The sequence below is a fragment of the Babylonia areolata genome, chromosome 2 (genome assembly GCF_041734735.1).
Source record: "Babylonia areolata isolate BAREFJ2019XMU chromosome 2, ASM4173473v1, whole genome shotgun sequence".
Taxonomy (NCBI): domain Eukaryota; kingdom Metazoa; phylum Mollusca; class Gastropoda; order Neogastropoda; family Buccinidae; genus Babylonia; species Babylonia areolata.
Window position 1 is genome coordinate 45,959,267 of NC_134877.1, and position 18,873 is coordinate 45,978,139.

The following is an 18,873-nucleotide window of genomic DNA, read 5'->3' on the forward strand; positions in this document are numbered from 1 at the left end:
CTGCTGATCATGCATCTGATCTCTTCTTCTGGTAGTTCTAGTTGGCTCATTTTGAATGCATTAAAATTAAACTCCCCATAAGAAATTAAGGAATACCCGGATAAATTCCTAGATTTTGCTTACCTGATTATCATTTTAAAGACATAAATAAAATCAATAAGACCAAACTTTGCAGACTCAGTTGTGCACGTGACAAAATGTATAATCTTTTCAGTGAAAGCATCTATTAACCGCTCAGTTGCATGTTTCGTCTATTGATATGTAGCTGTCAGCTAAACTCTTAATAAGAACTCGAACATATGACTGATTTTTGCCATGCTGGCAATTTTGCTTTGCTTGAATCATGCAAAAAATGGAAGCCAGGCGGTTAGAACTTCAGTGTTTGCTCAAGGTCCATCTCCAATCTCTCACAAGCATGAAACATCTGTCTTTGTAAAAGCTGTTTTTTTCTGACATGATGACAGAAAGGTTGTTTACATGCACTTGTATTCTTCCAAGCGCTATCCCAATTGATGTGCTTACCTTGCTCTAATTATATCAGTGGCACTACTTTAATTCTGTTGAGTTCCCCGATATTACACACGCTAGTATACCACCTGGACAACACTGAACAACCGACCATCAAAACACTGAAATGTACAAACAATCATTGCACAGGAAAAACCGAATCAGGAACAGATCCACTAAATGATGTAAGCAGACATGTCACTTATGATGAAACAGGACAATAAACTGATAACACCAAACAACAGACAAATACAGAAAGAATAAATATTTAAAATATCTGTATGTCTGTTTTGCCTCCTCAGATTTTCATTCAAATAAGCAAGCATGCATATTATGTACTTATGCGCGTCACTTTGAGAACAATATGCAAGCAGTAGAACTGTCACCAGGAATGATAGTTTTTAAACTTTTTTTTCATTTTCCAATTTTGATTTCACATATATAGTTGACATAAGTAGTTAGATACAGATATAGAAAAAGAAAAGGGTACATATAGTTAAACGAAAGTATAAATGATCACCAGGAATTATAGCTGAAACACACACACACACACACACACACACACACACACACACACACATCAACTGAAAATTGTACATCAGAGGAAGTGAAAATTACATCCGAAAACAACTTCCCCAAACTGAGAGCTAAAAACATATCTTATTTAACACCCGTTGGCACGTTTGTGTCAAACCTGTTCGAAAAGTCTGAAATTAACTCAGATGACGTAGACACACAGAAGACCGTAAGTCCATATCCCATCTGGGAGATGAATGAAGCACATTTTGATGTTAATCACACTGACATGAAAATCCGAATATCATGGCAACGGAAGTCCGAGTACACCTTCAAAATAGATACTGTGATCATTTACAGATCTACACAGACGGCTCACTATTACACAATGGCCAAGCAGGTTCAGCTTTCGTTATACCAAAACTGAAAACGGAAAGATCATAATATACTGGTAAAAATCGTTCAATATTCACTGCTGAACTTATTGCTGTTCTTATGGCTCTAAATCATATTCTTGATCTTCCAATTTGCCTTCTACAAGTCTTGTTTTGCGTTGATTCCAAATCTGTATTATGTGCTTTAAACTCATCAAATTGTAAGAACAAATCCAAAATCATAATAGAAATCAGTCACATTTTACATCTTTTAAGCTTGAAAGGAACACATATTACGTTTTGCTGGGTTCCTTTACATCTTGGTATTCTCTACAATGCATGGGCTGACAGTGCTGCGAGAAAAGGTGCAAAAAACGAACAGGGAACCATAGAACTTTATGTGCCTCTGTCTGTACAAGAGGGTTATCGAATACTAGAAAAACATCGTGGAACAAAGCCAGAGAATTATACCAGGAAAACGGCAAAACTTTAAACCATAGTGTAATTAATGTTCAACAACCGGGAACTATCAATCAGTCAAATACATACAGTAATTCAATAAGATTAAGGCAGATCCATACCTTATCAAACAGGATAAAATTGAACGCTTTTATAACTCAGTTCAGCAAAGATGTCAGATGCATATGTGGAGAACATATTATATCTAGCAACCATATAATATTCGAATGTCAGAATCTAAAATGTTTTTTGCCAGACTTCACCAAAAGTTCTTTTGAATGTGTTATTAACACTGATTCCAATAATGTTATTTGCCGTTGCAGAAGGTTTGCTGCGTAGTCCAATTGGACATTTGTTATAGTTGTTTGATATTGGCGTTTATAACATTTCCATTTTCCCTAGCGTTGTCTCTCCCTATTTACCCTCCACACATACACACACTTTTATCCCCCACACCCCTCCCACAACCCCTATCCTCACGGTATTTCCCCCCCCCCCCCCTTTTTTTTCCGTCTAATATCACTTCAAGTGGAAAGACGTTAAACTGAAGACGAACGAACACACACACACACACACACACATACACACACACACGCACGCACGCACACGCACATACACACACTCTCTCTCTCTCTCACTCACACTACGGCACACACACACACACACACACACACACACACACACACACACGTGAAACTGACACGTACGTACACACTCCGAGTGACACGCGCGCGCGCGCGCGCACACGCACTGCCACACACACACACACACACACACACACACACACACACACACACATAAGCTGTGACAAAATTCATAACAAAATCAGAAACATGCAATTACAAAAGTAAATAAATAGATGTTATTTTCCAAACACCTCTCAAACGAAATTCATAGAAGTGATTGACGAACTGACAAAGACGGTCACGTTTTCCGAGAGGAGAGAGAGAAGGGACACAACTTGGCATTGGCGAAAAACAATCTGTTGAATTGATGGTTCTTGATGAATACTTCCGCTTGGAGAAAATCCCACAACACAGATTTTGTAAGCAATCCAGGTGTTGTATCAACTTTGGAACTGTACCAGTGGTGATTGTCACATCCACCTTGTCACCATGGCAAAAGCGGGGGGTTGTCTCTTCCGTGTCGGGTAAGTTTTACTTCGATTGAACTGTTCGTTTCTATCTTTCTCTTTGAGGTAAAATCATACTTGTACTGGTCGTAAGCATTGTCAACTTGTCTTGTCTTGTCTTTAATCATGAGGTAATCCCTATATCGGGCAACAATCCACAATAGGGGGTGCGCTCTAGGTGACCCCCCTAGTTCAGCCATGGGAACCCGGGCCACACACAGCATCAGTAAAAAACAACAACAAAAAAAAAAACAAAACAGAACAAAGAAAACCCAACCCTGTCCTGTACCTAAACTGAGCCTGAGGCTTAGTCCTGGTCTTAAAAGACTTAGGGGAAATGGCTGAGATTATATGGTCTGGAATCTGGTTCCACAGGCGGACAGTTGAAAGTATGTGTGTGTGTGTGTGTGTGTGTGTGTGTGTTATATCTTGTATAATTATATGCACACACACACACACACACACACACACACACACACACATTATCTATCTATCTACCTACTTTGTTCATGGGCTGCAACTCCCACGTTGATTTGTACACATGTACATGAGTGGGCTTTTACATGTATGGCCATCTTTACTCTGCCATGTAGGCAGCCATACTCCGTTTTCTAGGGTATCAGTGTATCTATGTAAGATCTATGTCTGTCTATACACTGAGCAACACTTCCACACTGGCAAAATGACATTATAATATATCCCTTATGAATGTTAGTGACAGTTTAAATGATTTGAAAACAGAAACCTAAAGAGTTTGGATAGATGCGAATAATGTAGACACTGTTCAAATTGATTGTTCTTCTTTATGCTTTAAGATCAGTACTGTTTCTAAATTTGTAATTATTTACCAAACTCTTTGCAAAGTGATATTAGTGATACATTGCTTGCTATTATGTATTAATATATTGAGCAGAATTACTATATAAATACTATATATATTTATAGAACATAATTTATGTAACCAAACACCACTTTTGCAGTTTGAACTTTTATTCTAAAAATTGTAGACTTTTATTTATGAACACTAACTGCATTTCTTATTTTATAACTGTTTCCTTTTCCAGGTACTTTCTTTATACAAGGACACGTGTTGGTCATTATTACCATCAGCGTGATATTGCCAAAGCCAAAGAAAAACTCAAGGATGTTGGTGGTCAGCATTCAAGCATCACGCCATTTGAGTTTGGAGGTATAGTACATGGTAGAACATTCGAACTATTGCATGAATGTGCATAATTATGTGAATGTGTGCTCATGCTCAGTATATCTGTATCAGTGTGTGTGTGTGTGTGTGTGTGTGTGTGTGTGTGCATGAGTGTGTTTGTGTGTGTGTGTGTGTGTGCACGCGTGGACACAAAGATGGTCACAGAGTGTGTATGTGTGTACGTGGACAAAGATATGGCCACAGAAGGAAGGATATAGAGGGCGGGGAGATAATACAGACACACACACATGAACAATGCCGTGTGTACCATGCCCATTCAGTTGTGTATGAACTTAATGAAGGCATGATGTTGGAATTGGTCAATGTCATCTCTGTATTGGCAGATACCACACATAGGTAGAGTGCCTGATTCAATATAACAATGGCTAATAGTCAGTTAAATATAGTAGCTTATGTGTATTTGTCTCTGTATTATATGTTGTACATTCACTCTCTTTTCTGTTTTCCATAGACTTGGTGATTGTCCCCATACCTATGCTGATGGATAACTACGCTTACCTGGTCTTGGATCGTCGCAGTAACAGCGCTGTTGTTGTTGATCCAGGCCATGCTGAACCCGTGCAGGTGGGTGACAGATGAATTAACTGTATACTTTCCTTCCAGGTCTACAGTATAGGCTTCAGGTTTGTCTGAAACAATTTATAAGGGACAACTTGGACATTACATGGCATCAGTGAAGTGAAGAGGAAAAAAATCTGCTCATGGTGGACAAGTCCATGTTGATGCCTGGTTTGTCCAGAACGTACAGCAAATAATCAGTGAAAAATATCATCTTTAAAAGTAAGTTAAACCATTTTTCATTGGAATTCTACATTCACTTTTCTTTGAGATTAAACACTTTCAAAGATTTAAAACAAAGGAAATTAAAGGTAACATCCATTGCTTCACACTGACTTGGTATCTTAATTAAATCTTATAGTTTTAGAATTTTTCTCCTGAAATAAGCACAATAACCAAATACTTAGCTTCTCAGATTAAGCCAAAGAATGGTGCTGGCTGGAGCCAAGGAATTGCATTAACTTACTTGTTGAGATAACTTAAGCGGAGACAACTATATGTGACACAGTAGTTTACCTTTTTTCCAAATCTATTACCTCAGCTCTTCCCATAGCACTTCTAATGCTGGCCTGTCCCAGACATTTATACCACTTAGGCCTGTCTTTCCCTTCCCATGCGATTCTCTTGCTCATACTATCTGTATCTCTGTACTATGAGGCAGTTGCACCAAGTTTTGTGGTGATAATCTTACTTTTAAATTGGAATCTAGAATGTGCAGTATGATTGTTCTTGGTGCTTTAATTTAAAAAAAAATTTTTTTTTTACAGGTACTGTGGTAGTGATACTATAGCTTTAATTGGAATGTTATGAAAACTGGATAAGTCTGGTGCCAGTACTTGTTTGGTGTGTGTGTGTGTATGTGTGTGTGTGTGTGTGTACGTGTGTGTGTGTGTTGGTTTTCATGTGTGTGTGTACATGTTGCTGTGTGCGTGTGATGGTTGCGGTGGGTATAAAGGAGGGGTGTGTTTGCATGTATGTATGTGTGTGTGAAGCTGAACAGATGGAAGGAGAAAGAGATGGGGGTGGGAAGAAGGGAACTAGGCTCTGGAGAGAAAGAAAGGGAGAGACAACTCTGCCGCTAAGCATCACCAGTTGATCAAATTGATGTAGACGTCGGCTGATGTACTCTTTGCATGCTGACCGCATGCTTTCAAATACATCAGACAGCTCTCCTTTTCTGTTCCATTTGTTGATCTGATAAACATGGAGATTTCACTTGAGCTGCTGACACTGGCCAGAAAGTGAGCTTGGATCATTTTAATTCTCTCTTCACTCCCCCCTCCATCCCCAAACCGTTTTGACACCATGTACCTGTTCAACTAAAATAATGTATTAGGCCAAACTGCCTTGGTAAGGGTACTGTTTGTGTTCCAGGTATACTTGAGCAGTAGGAACATCATGCCAGAGGCTGTTTTGATTACACATAAACACTGGTAAGTTGTCAAGCTATTGTTATAAAATTGTATATTTTTGGAATAGATTTCTATATCTTTTATATGAATTTATTATAGTCTGGGTCATGTGAAAAGCATAAATGATATGGTATTCTTCACTTTCTTGATAACATTAACAAATATTGTGGTGTTAACATGGTGAGTCTATATATTAAACATCTAGTCACCCTGATGTAGTGGTTTGTGGGTATCTGTTAGTGTTAGCGTGTGTGTTTTTGAATGCATGTCTATCCATGTGTGTTGCATATGGCTGTGATAAACTTTTACATTGTCATTTTCTTCAGCATCATGGAAACTAAGCATGGCAAGGTGAACAATATGAAGTTGTCAGACCTTTCCAGGCATATCACTTTATGACACAAAATGTGACCCTCCATCACGAAATGAGTCGCTTTGTCCCTGACCAACTTTCCCGCTAGCGGCGATTTTAGGCGGGTGGGGGTCAGGTTGTCGATTTTCAGATTTTGACTTCATAATAAACTTTAGGCTTTCTTTTATCTGATATTGAAATATCTAGGCATAACTGTGTCTTCTTTTGCCTTAAAAGTGTGCTTAAAATGCCTAACCCGTCATTCTGATTGCCTATGACTTCGCGAAATCGATCAACTTTGACAAGCTTACCCTCCCTCATCTCTTGGAATCGACCGGTCGAATCATACATTGTTTTAAAGGTCAAGTCCGCCTCTTTCAATCTATGTCCTTCTCATTGGTTGATTTTTTTTAACTACGAGCGAATCGTCGCTTTCAAAATAAGGATACACTACGTAAACAATGCGTCACTATGAAGGAAAATCCCCTCTGTCATTGGCCGAGAGAGGCCACGTGACGAAACCAGCCATTTAGCACGCTAGCTCAAATAAACATGGTCGCAGGGTTCGGAAGCACGTTTTCAAGAGTGACTTGGCGATTTCCTGACAAGATAACTTGCGTCGCACACATTTTGCCATTCAGTGAAGAAGACAACGTTTGTGAGTTTCTAACCCACAAACTTCATTGATGGAACTGACCGTTCATGAAATCGATCTCAGTGAACACGAAGGCAACGCTGATTTCGAAAGCAGACGACGCAGGATTGTCGTTCAGTTTTCATCAACAATACTATTAATTTTGATGTAGATGACGAATCAACATTTGCACTAGATACAGAAAGGTTGGAAGCCTTCGCCTGTCATTGCCGAAATCACATGCACCAGGTGCCATCAGTGTTGTGACTGACATGGAAACAAGTGAAACTGACTTGCTGCACTGAAGTGATAGAACTGTGTTTCTCACAGCTCACACAAGGAATATGCAAGCAAAGTGACTGGGGGACTGTATATCTGAAGTGTCTGAAGGTAAGCATTCTTATTTTACCCACATTGACAAATACTGAAATGTAATGATGAAATAATCAATTGATAATAATTTATTTAACAATGATTGACTCAAGACTGATTTATTGTCTTACATTGGAACAGAAATTCACTGTTTGACATCTGGAATAAAAATGATTAAAAGAATAAAATGAATCTGAGGAAATTAACAGAATGTAAATTAAAATATCTCACACATACACACACACACACACACACACACACACACACAATGTGTGACACAGTGTGTATACATGTCACTCACACAGACACACACACACACACACACACACACACACACACACACTCTCTCTCTCTCTCTCTCTCTCTCTCTCTCTCTCTCACACACACACACACACACACACACAATGTGTGTCACACAGTGAGTCACATACTCACACAATATCACACACACACACACACACACACACACACACACACACACACACACACTGTCTCTTCACAGTTTAACCATTTAACTGAGCTAGGGGAGGTTCAGGGGCATGACATTATGAACAGTTTTCAGTTTCACAGAATTTGCTTGAATGGATATTTTATGTGAATGTGTGTCAGGTTGGTGTGTGTGTGTGTGTGTGTGTTTCTGTGTCTGTGTTGTTTTGAGGTAAATAAATATAGAGTTGCGTCAACAGTAAATACTAACAGTATTACTAATAGTTCTATTTCTTTTTCAGCCCTGAAAGATATGATGGTACTTTATATGCCTGCCTGTACACCAGTGAATAATTCTGAGATCACTGCTGGCAAGTCATGTCATCAGAAGGAGAGGCAACACCACCACACTAACTACACTGTCAACTAAAGAACTGTCTGCTGGTGAACTATCTATGAGTGAGTGAGCAAACTGTTAATGTACTATGATTTATAGTATAAATTTACCATGAAGTGTGCAAACTTAGTTTCTTTTTACAAACTTTGTCTAGATGTACATGTATGGAATTGTAAGCTTTTGCACAGACATTTACATAAATGATATAAGTGTGCATGTGCTTGACATGCCACTATGCATAAAGTAACTTAATGGATTGCAGCATGTCATGCACATGCACACTGATATGCACACTGATACTCATAGTGATACAGCATTAATAATCACTATTTCATACTTTTATTATCAGTAAACTGCTTTGTCTGATTATATTATGATATATATATATATATATATATATATATATATATATATATATATATATATATATATATATAAGTGTATTCTTTTTTTATTTTCTGATAAAATACATAGAACTAGAAGTAAAGCATTTTGTAAAGTCCTGTGTAAAGAATGAAAGCTGTGATGTAAATGTACAAAACTGAAATTACTGTTGATATTTAATCTAACATTATTAGCATTAATGAATAAACTTTAGAACATATAGAAAATAATTCAGAACAAAGGAAATGAAAAGAGAAAAAGAAGTATTACATAACAAACTGTTTCAGGATAAACCATGCATTTTTGGAACATACTGACACCACCGGTGGAGAAAAAAGAGTGGAGGAAGAAGGTTCAACATCAACACCATCCACCCTGATGACACTTTGTACCACAAGAATTGATTACCTGTGCCACATATCTGCACTTTTTTTTTTTTTTTGAGCAGATTGAGTGTTTGTTTGATGAGGTTGTGTGTCTTTATTGTGTGAAGTATGGGTTTGACAAGTAGGTTTTCTTTGCAGATGAATTGTTTGAAGTGTTCATTTGGATTATGAAATGTATTTCATTTGAAGCTATGCTGGGATAAAACACACATGAACTTGTACCTTTTGTATGAGCAGTTTTGTTGTGTGGATCTTTTTTGTTATTTTGTTGTGCTTGTTGTATGGATTATGGTAATATCACAAGCACACTAAGCCAGTGAGTACATTGAATTACCACAATTACATGATTCGGCGTCATGATTTAGCATTTTTTACCTATATCTGGCATAAATTTTAGTACACATACTATACAAAGCAAAAGTTTCATAGTAATTGGACCACAAACAACACCACAACAAAACTGATCTTAAAACTGGAAGGTTTTTAGTCATGTTGAGCTGATTAAAAAGTAAGTATACTAATACTTCAGTTGCAATTCTTTCCAAAAAAAATAGAAAATTCTTATTTGAATTAAATCAAATACACTCAATATTTTTCTTTCAAACTTTGTGCAATTGTGGACATTGCCACTAAGTATGTGTGTGCCAAATTTCATGAACATATCTTGCTTAGAAGTATGTGGTTGCTATGAAGATGTTCCAAAACTTTTCGGCCTTGATTTCTCAGTTCGTTACTTTCGCGACTTTAGAACTTCAAATCACAATAACTTTTCACAGAATCATCCGATTTACAAACTTTTTTTTTCGCTGTAAAGGTCATTTATTGCAGATTTATGATATACCAATAACTAAAAATCGACCTCTGGTGCAAAGCGACTCATTTCGTGGTGGAGGGTCACAAATAAGGAATGGCATAAACACTCAATAAACTGCGATAGTAAAATATCAGACTATCTAATCAAGTCACATCAGTTCAAAATGGTACAGTTCTTATGGCTACCTACATGATGTGGTAAAAACTACATGCATAAGCCATGTGAACATGTGAGTTGCAATCCACAAACGCAGAAGCAGAGTTTGTGAGTTAAAGACTAAGAGAGAGAGATTGTGTGTTTACATTCACACACAGAGATGTAATCTATCTCTGTGTGTGGATATATGAATTTGTGTTCTCATTGCTTATCAAGTGTTTTTTATTTTGTATTTTTTAAAATGATTTAATTGTTGCAACATGTGTACAATTGCAAACATGTCAGATCCTATTGATTCCAAATGACTGTAACACGACCACCTTCAACTGACTGGTGTTGGTAGGGATCACAGTGGAGGAAACAGGGAGATGCGACAGCATTACCCAGAGGTCAGGGTCTATGGCAGTTCTTCAGATAACGTGCCTGACATCACACAGTAAGTGAGAACTTAGTGGTTAACCTATCTTTTTTGTCATTCAGACACTTTCTCTGTATTGGCATGGGTAGGGGTGTTATATGAAGTGATGACAGAAATTTATTGTGTTATGATAATATGATAATTGCCACTTTTGTCATAGACTTTCACATGTATTGTCAAGAACATATGTGTTAATATAGTGGTAATGTGTCCGCCTAGGAAGTGAGAAAATCTGAGCGCACTGGTTTGATCCCCACATACGCCAGTATTTTCTCCCCCTCCTCTAGACTTTGAGTGGTGGTCTGGATGCTAATCATTTGGATGAGACGATAAAAAAGAGGTCCCTTGTGCAGCATGCGCTTAGTGCATGTAATTAAAGAACCCATGTCAAGAAAAGGAAGTCAAAAAGTCAAGAAAAGACTCATATCTCTGGCAAAAAGAAAAAAAAAAGGGGGGGGTGACACTCTCATTGTAGTGACACACTGTCTGTGGGAAGAGCAGCCTGAATTTCACAGAGAGAAGTCTGTTCTGACAATAGTGATACAACACAACACAATGCAATGCAACATCCGATTGTTGGATTTTTAACAGCTGGGTGAAATGTATGGCAAGAGTGACTGCACTTCCCAAGCCAGCTTTGAACTGAGCAGATGTGATTTTGATTTGATGAGAATGTGCAACTTTCAAAAAGGCCTTGTCTGGAAAAATGCCTTTTAATTACACATACTTAACCGTGACCCAACTAGTGCAGACTCCGGCAGGGGTCTGACATTCCTGTCCTGTGCAAACTACTATCCGCCTATGCGGAGAAAACGAAAGCAACTATGGCCGATAAGCTCCCGGAAGTAGGTAACCTCCCCTTTGTCCCGCTGGCTAGCACCCTCTTTTTCTGGCAGACATCATGACTCCTGTTCCTGTGCTCTTCATATGGCTAAGTTTTTTTTTCTCCGTATTTTCTGCCTGTCTGTCGATTCTCTGGCATTCTTGTTTTTTGTCAAATTATGTCTCCAACCAGGTCACATAATTATGTAGCTCAGTTGGGCGATCGCGCTAAAATTAAGGCGCAATCGCAATCGATTCGCTGACACTCTGGGCCCTCTACTCCTGGCCCTCTCAACAACGCCAACCCGCCGCCTCCTCCACTTCCTCCGCTCCCTCCGGTCGACTCCAGAACTCCACCACCTCCTACACCTCCTCTGGTGACTTCTGGAGGTTTGTTGCCACACACTCAGGTCAGTGTTACCTTTAATGTCATTTTTATCAATCCGCGAATGCACTCGATGCGATCCGCGTTTTCTCAGCCCTGCCAGTTGGCAGTGTACGAGTCGACCTCCTCTATCTCTTTACCCATACCCACAGTTGCACCAGTGGAATGTGCCACAATCCCTTTGGGGAAACATTCCATTTCCATTCATTCTCCTGCCCGGGATGGGCGTAGAGGAGACATGAGGGACGATTCCGTAGTCAGACGACGCCATCCGGTTCTATCTTCTGCCTGTCGTATCAGCGTAGCGCTATCCATATTGGTCCATTCCTTGATGTTGTCCATCCAGCATTTAGCTTGCCTCCCTCTTCGCCTACCACCCTCTAGCGTTCCCTGTAGAACTGTCTTTTGCAGTGAATTGTGGCGTGTCACATGCCCGAACCATGACAGCTTCCTCCTTTTGACCACTGCTAAGAGTGGTTCCAGTGGACCCACTAGCATAGTTATTTGGCTCTTGACAAAGTCATTGGTCTTTCTGTCCTTCCATGAGATTCCAAGCAGTCGTCTGAAGCATTTTGTCTCAAACGTCTGGACTTTCCTAGTAGTCTCTGCTGTTAAAGTCCAACTTTCACATCCATACAGCAGTATGGATAGCACCAGGGATCGGTACAGTTTGATCTTTGTTGGAAAGCTGATCTCTCTGCTCTCCCAGATCTTGCTGAGCTTAGCCATTGCTGATGTTGCGATCGCTATCCTAATCTTTATTTCAGTTGTTGAGCGACCGTCGTTTGTGAGGGTGGTGCCGAGATATTTGAAAGCATCCACTTCTTCAAGTTGTTGTCCGTTCATGAAGATTTGAGCTTGGGTGTTGGTTGAGCTGTTTACCAACACTTTGCTTTTCTCGGTGCTCACTTCCATTCCGTATGCACCTGCTCTTCCTTCTAGTCTCTTGGTGAGGTCTTGTAGTTCTTTGTTGCTGCCTCCTAGTAGATCTATGTCATCTGCGAATCTCAAGTTGTTGATGATTCTTCCTCCTATGGAGATGGTAGAGTGGAAGTCATGGAGGGTTTCGCGCATGATGTTTTCTAGGAAAAGGTTGAATAGTACTGGGGAGAGCAGGCAACCCTGACGGACACCGACTGTGGTCTTAAAGTATATTCCGATTTGGTTGTTGAGGAGGACTGCGCTGCTGGATGTCTTGTACAGCGCCTGAATGACTTGGGTGAGACCCTCCTCGATGCCAAACTGTCTGAGTACCTGCCACAGTCCATCATGCCACACCCTGTCAAAGGCTTTCTTGAAGTCTATGAAGTTGTGGAACAGGTCTCTTTGATGTTGCAGGTGTTTTTCCATCAGTAATCGGCAGGTGAAGATCTGTTCTACTGTGCTTCTGCCTGCTCTGAATCCGGCTTGTTCCTCTGCCAGGTGTTCTTCAGCCTCTTTCTTGAGTCGGTTTAGAATGACTCGAAGCATGATTTTGCTCGTGTGGCTAATAAGACTGATTGTCCTGTAATTCTGGCATTGGCGGAGATTCCCCTTTTTTGGTATGGGGATGATGAGCGACCGAGTCCATTCTGAGGGCCACTGTTTTGTCTCCCAGATCTTTTGACAGATTGCTGTTACAATTGTGACCAGCTCATTCCCTCCGTGTTTGAGCAGCTCTGCCGGAATGTTGTCTGCTCCAGGTGACTTTCCTGCTGGTAGACTGCGTACAGCTTCTTCCACTTCTTCCCTCAACACTGGCAGGGGTGAAGGTTCCCTTGATGGTGTTATATCTCTGTCAATCAAACTGTCATCTGGTTGTATGGGATAGTTGTATAATTCTTGACAGTATTGTGTCCATCTGTTCAGAACAGCGGAGCTTTCTGTCAGTAGTTCGCCTGAGGTATCCTCAATGACAGACGATTTGTTCTGCTGCGTCTTGGTGAGTTTCTTCAGTGTGGCATAGGCAAATTTGCTGTTTGTGGATAGTGAGGTCTGGTGCTGGACGTCCCGCTCACTCAAGGAAAGTGATGTGTCACTCGATAACCTCTCCTTTCCAGGTGAAGTGATCGCCGCATAGCCACTGCCTGGCTTGCCAGACAGTAAGGTTATTGCAAAAGGCCTCTCCTGCATTATTGTGTCCACAGCAACGCCTTCCCGTGGCGTCCATGTCTTCACTAAGCTTGCTGTGTCATGGCACGACCGAGTAACCGGCGGTATAACTGGTAGGACACTTGGAGAGGAGATTGGCGCCACCAAGGAATAACCTAAGCCCACAGAAAAGACATGAAGGACACAACCATAGCCAGCAACATGCCGGATCGGTCGAGGCCCGGATCAACAACGACCGCGCTTACCACTGGCTTGCCCCAGGGTGGAAGTGTAAAGTCAGCTACTGGAGCGAAAGAATTATTTAAGTTGCCACAAGAAAAAGTCATCATTGGAACATGGAACGTCCGCACGCTATATCAATGCGGCAAAGTGAAAGAACTTGAGCATGAACTAAAACGTTACCAATGGGACATTGTGGGGTTATCAGAAGTACGATGGACGGGATTGGGAGAGATGATGACGGATGACGGACACAAGATGTGGTATAGTGGTGAAGATTCTCGACATGAACATGGCGTAGGTTTCATCGTACGCAAAGAAGTCATTGGATGCATCATGAGCTGCACTCCAGTTACCAGCCGTGTCATCAGTATTCGAGTGTCAGCTAAACCGAATAACATCACAATCATCCAAGTATATGCACCAACAACTGACCATGAAGACCAGGATGTCGAAGAATTTTACGAAAAAATAGAAGACACCATCAAGAAGGCCCCCCAAAAAGACATCATCATTGTTCAGGGGGACTTCAATGCCAAAATCGGCTCAGATGCCTACAACGACTGGGCTGGAACAGTGGGCCAGTATGGCACAGGAGACACCAACGACAGGGGACTTCGCCTTCTGGAGTTTGCGTGCAGTCAAAGGCTCACCATCGCTAACACTCTTTACCCTCACAAGCTGTCAAGAAGAACAATCTGGCATGCACCGAACGGGAGAACTCACAACCAGATTGACTTTGTCCTCACCCCGCGGCGTTTCAAATCAAGCATCAACAGAGCAAAGACGAGGACTTACCCCGGAGCTGACATAGGCAGTGATCATGACCTTGTGCTGCTCACAATGAAGATGAAGCTGAAGAAAAAACACCAAGCGGTGCAACCCCGTATCAAGTTTGATCTGGAGAAGCTTAAAGACCCGGAGATTGAAGAGGTCTTCCAAGCTCAGCTCGGGGGACGGTTTGCGGCACTCAGCCTTCTGGATAACAACATCAACGACCTCACCAACACCTTCAATGAGGCAGTCCGTGAAACAGCTGAAGAGGTACTGGGGCGACAGAGGAAGAAACACCAGCCATGGATCTCTAACGACATCCTTGACCTGTGTGATAAGAGAAGATCCCTGAAGAAGACGAAAAACACTAGCCCTAACGAAGCCGCACAGTATCGTGAAACCAATAAACTTGTGAGAAAAAAGATGGAAGAAGCCAAAGAACAATGGATCAACGACCAGTGTGAGAAGATCGAAAAAGGAATGGGGAAACAACACCACAAAAAAAAAAAAAAAAAAAAAAAAGCTTGTTGTGGATCCGCACGCTAGACTGGGCCCTATGTGCAATGCGTCCATGGTGGCGGCCGTGACATCGGATCATGCGACCCCCCACGCGGCATGCCTCGACCGTCTCGGATCCAGTGGCGACCGAGGTGCGTAGGGATGCCCTCCCCTGGTGTAGGGAGGAAGGTGGACCACTAGGGGACACGCTCGCCTATAGGCGTGCATCCCTCTCCTTGTCTGGAGCGCCCGATCCAAGGGAGGCAACCCCTGCTTCGGCACCCTTGCCGGTGACCTCACCTACAGTGCGGGTACATGCACGGTCCCACCAAGCTATGTGGTGATGACCCCATCTGCCACACCGCCGATTGCTGCTGTTTCCCATCGACTAATGGTGTCTCAGCAAGCTGCTCAACCAAACAATCAGCAACTCATCGCTAACTTGCTGCAGCAATTATGCACCACTCTGCTTCCCCGTGCCACACCTTGCATCTGCACCGCCCCTCGCCCACAGAGCAGGTACGTGCACGGCCCATTGAACTTCGGCAGTGCTGGATTCTCCTGCCCCATCGCCTAATTCTACTGTTACCCAGACTAATATCGGGACTTCCACGTCGGAGTGCCTCTTGATAACTCGATCCTGCCTCTTGGCAGTGCTCAGGCCGATCTTGTCTATCACTTTATCCGTCAACACACAACAACTGAACATCGATCCTCTCACAGGAGCTATTCGCAAGGTTGGACCGCTGTTCAGCTACAGGGGGATGCACATCCCACGGCAAGCCGATGGACTTGTCACCCCCTCGTCCACGACACCCATAACACTGGATTACGGCGCCGTCATGCCACATGCCCCGACTGTCTCGCATCCGATGGCGACTGATTCGGGTTGGGATGCCCACGGCACTAAGGGACATTATAATTATTCCCCTTGCGGCCGTTTTCACCTGTGTCGGTTACGGTGGCATCGAACCACGGACTCTCACACGCAGCATGACACTCCTCCCTCTACAACGAGGACATGTCACACCAGGGGATATGTGCTTTAAAGACAATATCCTTTTCGACGATTCTCGGCGCCAAGGGAGGCAACTCCGCATTTGTAACCTAGGCGGTTGACGCTGTAGTTACTTTTGCTGACACAGCACGTCACTCCTGCCCCCCGTGCTGTCCACCAGCAATGTTTTTTCGGTTTCTCACTGGGTCCTGATGCCCATTCATGGACTTAACACAACTTTGCATAGCAACTGCACTTTTCTTGCTGTTTCTCAGGCTATTGGCCACTGGACTTTGGGGTTCATCCCCCCACACTTGCACACAGTCCTCTGCAGGCAACCATCCCTATTACCATTCTCTTCTGGTTATACACAATAACAGGAAATAAATCACAATATTTCCCCTTTTATTCTTTTTGATTTATTATCAAAAAAAAGAGAAAAACAAAGAAATATATATATATATATATATATATATATATATATATATATATATATATATATATATTTATTTAGAGGGAGGGAGATATATATATATATATATCTATATCTATATCTATATCTATATATATATATATACAATATCTTGCTACATTTATGCACATTTCTATTTACACTTATGGATGTATACTTATCCCTCGGTATACACATGTGTGTGTGCTTACGGGATAGGTTCATACGACTTTCATATTAACATGTACAATTTTATTTCTATCTCTATTCATTGACATCTATTCATTGAGATTCCCTACATAGCAATACAGACACACTTGCAATTGCGTCATTCTGTTCACATGCCCAGATCTCTCTGTGTCTACATACTGGCACTTCATTCATATGCGTATGTATATCTCTTATATATAGGTGCATACACAGATTCCTTCCCATTACGGATTATGCACACTTACCCATTTATTTGGGTATATCTGTGCACGCTACACGTTTGCTTATACAGCCACTTATTTCTCGTGACTCGATCTCTTGTCATGTCATTGGCATATTCCTGACACCATCACTTGAGTTATTGGAAGTTTATAATCCCATTGCACATATATGTATTCATTTTCATAAATTCATCCCTACCTTGCTTTCGGAGGACAACTGCACTCACAGACAAAACTGCCTCATTCACACCTGAATGTATGCTCCTTCACATATCAGTAGTGGCTGGTCCTTAGGGACCCACACACACTTCCTTCCCATCCACAGGGCTAAGGATGCCCTCTCTTGGTGCATGGAGGGACAAGGCAACCCAACTCATTTGCCTACAACAATCAGCACAGGGCTAGAGATGCCTTAACCTGGTACAAGGAGGGATGAGGCAGTCCAACTTATAAGTGCCACTCCAGACACACATGCCCTTCATTCCTTCCAAGTTTTTGCGGGCCCAAAAACTGCCCACTGGGCAGGAGACAATCACCCTAAGTCCATCTCTTCCACTCCTCACTGGTAGCAGAAGGCCTGGGTAATAATTGTTTTCCTCTACACTTGGGAGAATGGCATATTGACGAGGACGGATGCGTCTTACAAAGCACAACGAACCGTTCATTACCCACAGGGGTGTACCTTTCTGCCCACTCATACCAACATGGCAGATGCCACATTCAAGCACATTAGTTCGCCCCATCACCTTGCTTGAACAGAGATTTAGCATCGATGTCTCAAACAATTGGCGTTTGAAAGCACTTTCTGCACTTGGTCTTCCCTGCCCGATCCTTTCAGCCTCAACACACAACCACTGCTGTGGTTACAGATGGGCATTCCTTCTCAAGTACTGTCTTTCCAATGAGACACTTCCAGGGGTTTCTAGCCTAGGCAGGCTATCCCATCATGGAGCCCCAGCCTTCAGTCAAAGGCCTGTCAGAGGATGACTTTGTTGTCACTTCGGAAGCAAGCACCATGTCTTTCAGACACATGGTTGCACCACAAGACCCCGTCAACTCCTTCCGGCTTCCTTACATTGCAACATAACCTGCATGGTGGACACCTTCATCCCTCAAGCACACAGTAGCTGTTTCCTGATTTACCCATGCTGACTGGTGTCCTCCTAGGACCAGTATATGGTAATCAGTCGGGTATGACAATGACCATCAGATCAGCATCAGACCATCAGAGGCAACTGCTGCCCCAATTATTTGGGCTGGAATTTGATATACAGTTTATAGTAGAGAGTGTTTTGCCCAAGTTGCATCCTCAGTCCCTCGATCAAGAGGGCCTTAGGACTCACCATAGGGACGGATCCCAAAGGCTAGTTAGCCCCTAGTCTGGGAGACATAGTCAAGGCTACAGCACTAAGTCCCAGTGCAATTTGACTTCTAGTCTGAGAGACATAGTCCTTCATGAAAGACTAAGCTGCTAATGATTTCCCTTTGCAATTGAGAAACTGCTGACAATACAGCTCTCACTTTACTGTTGGCCATACTGAAAACGTATGTCAGATCAGTGATTTGATGTAAATGGCCAGTACAACACATCTACAGCCACTTTCCTCCATCCCAGTCTTAGTGCGCACCACACACAGCCAGAGGCCTGTCATGGATCCGGTCCCCTTTCTCACTAAATAACCT

General features: G+C 42.0%; 1 protein-coding gene and 1 long non-coding RNA gene across 2 annotated transcripts in view; both read left to right on the forward strand.

Moving 5' to 3' along the window:
- The first annotated feature begins 2,870 nt into the window (after positions 1-2,870).
- The window catches only part of LOC143301969 (putative thioesterase PNKD), a 34,019-nt gene continuing 18,016 nt past the window's right edge, over positions 2,871-18,873 (forward strand). The window contains exons 1-5 of the mRNA XM_076616451.1: positions 2,871-3,006; positions 4,053-4,177; positions 4,665-4,777; positions 6,146-6,204; positions 10,448-10,540. Of these exons, the coding sequence (XP_076472566.1) occupies positions 2,972-3,006; positions 4,053-4,177; positions 4,665-4,777; positions 6,146-6,204; positions 10,448-10,540 (425 nt within the window). The 5' untranslated portion in view covers positions 2,871-2,971. The remainder of the gene's footprint in view (positions 3,007-4,052; positions 4,178-4,664; positions 4,778-6,145; positions 6,205-10,447; positions 10,541-18,873) is intronic.
- Positions 7,227-9,202, forward strand: LOC143301978 (uncharacterized). Its single transcript, XR_013057870.1, has 3 exons — positions 7,227-7,559; positions 8,270-8,426; positions 9,036-9,202. It is a non-coding gene; the product is annotated as an uncharacterized LOC143301978 (long non-coding RNA).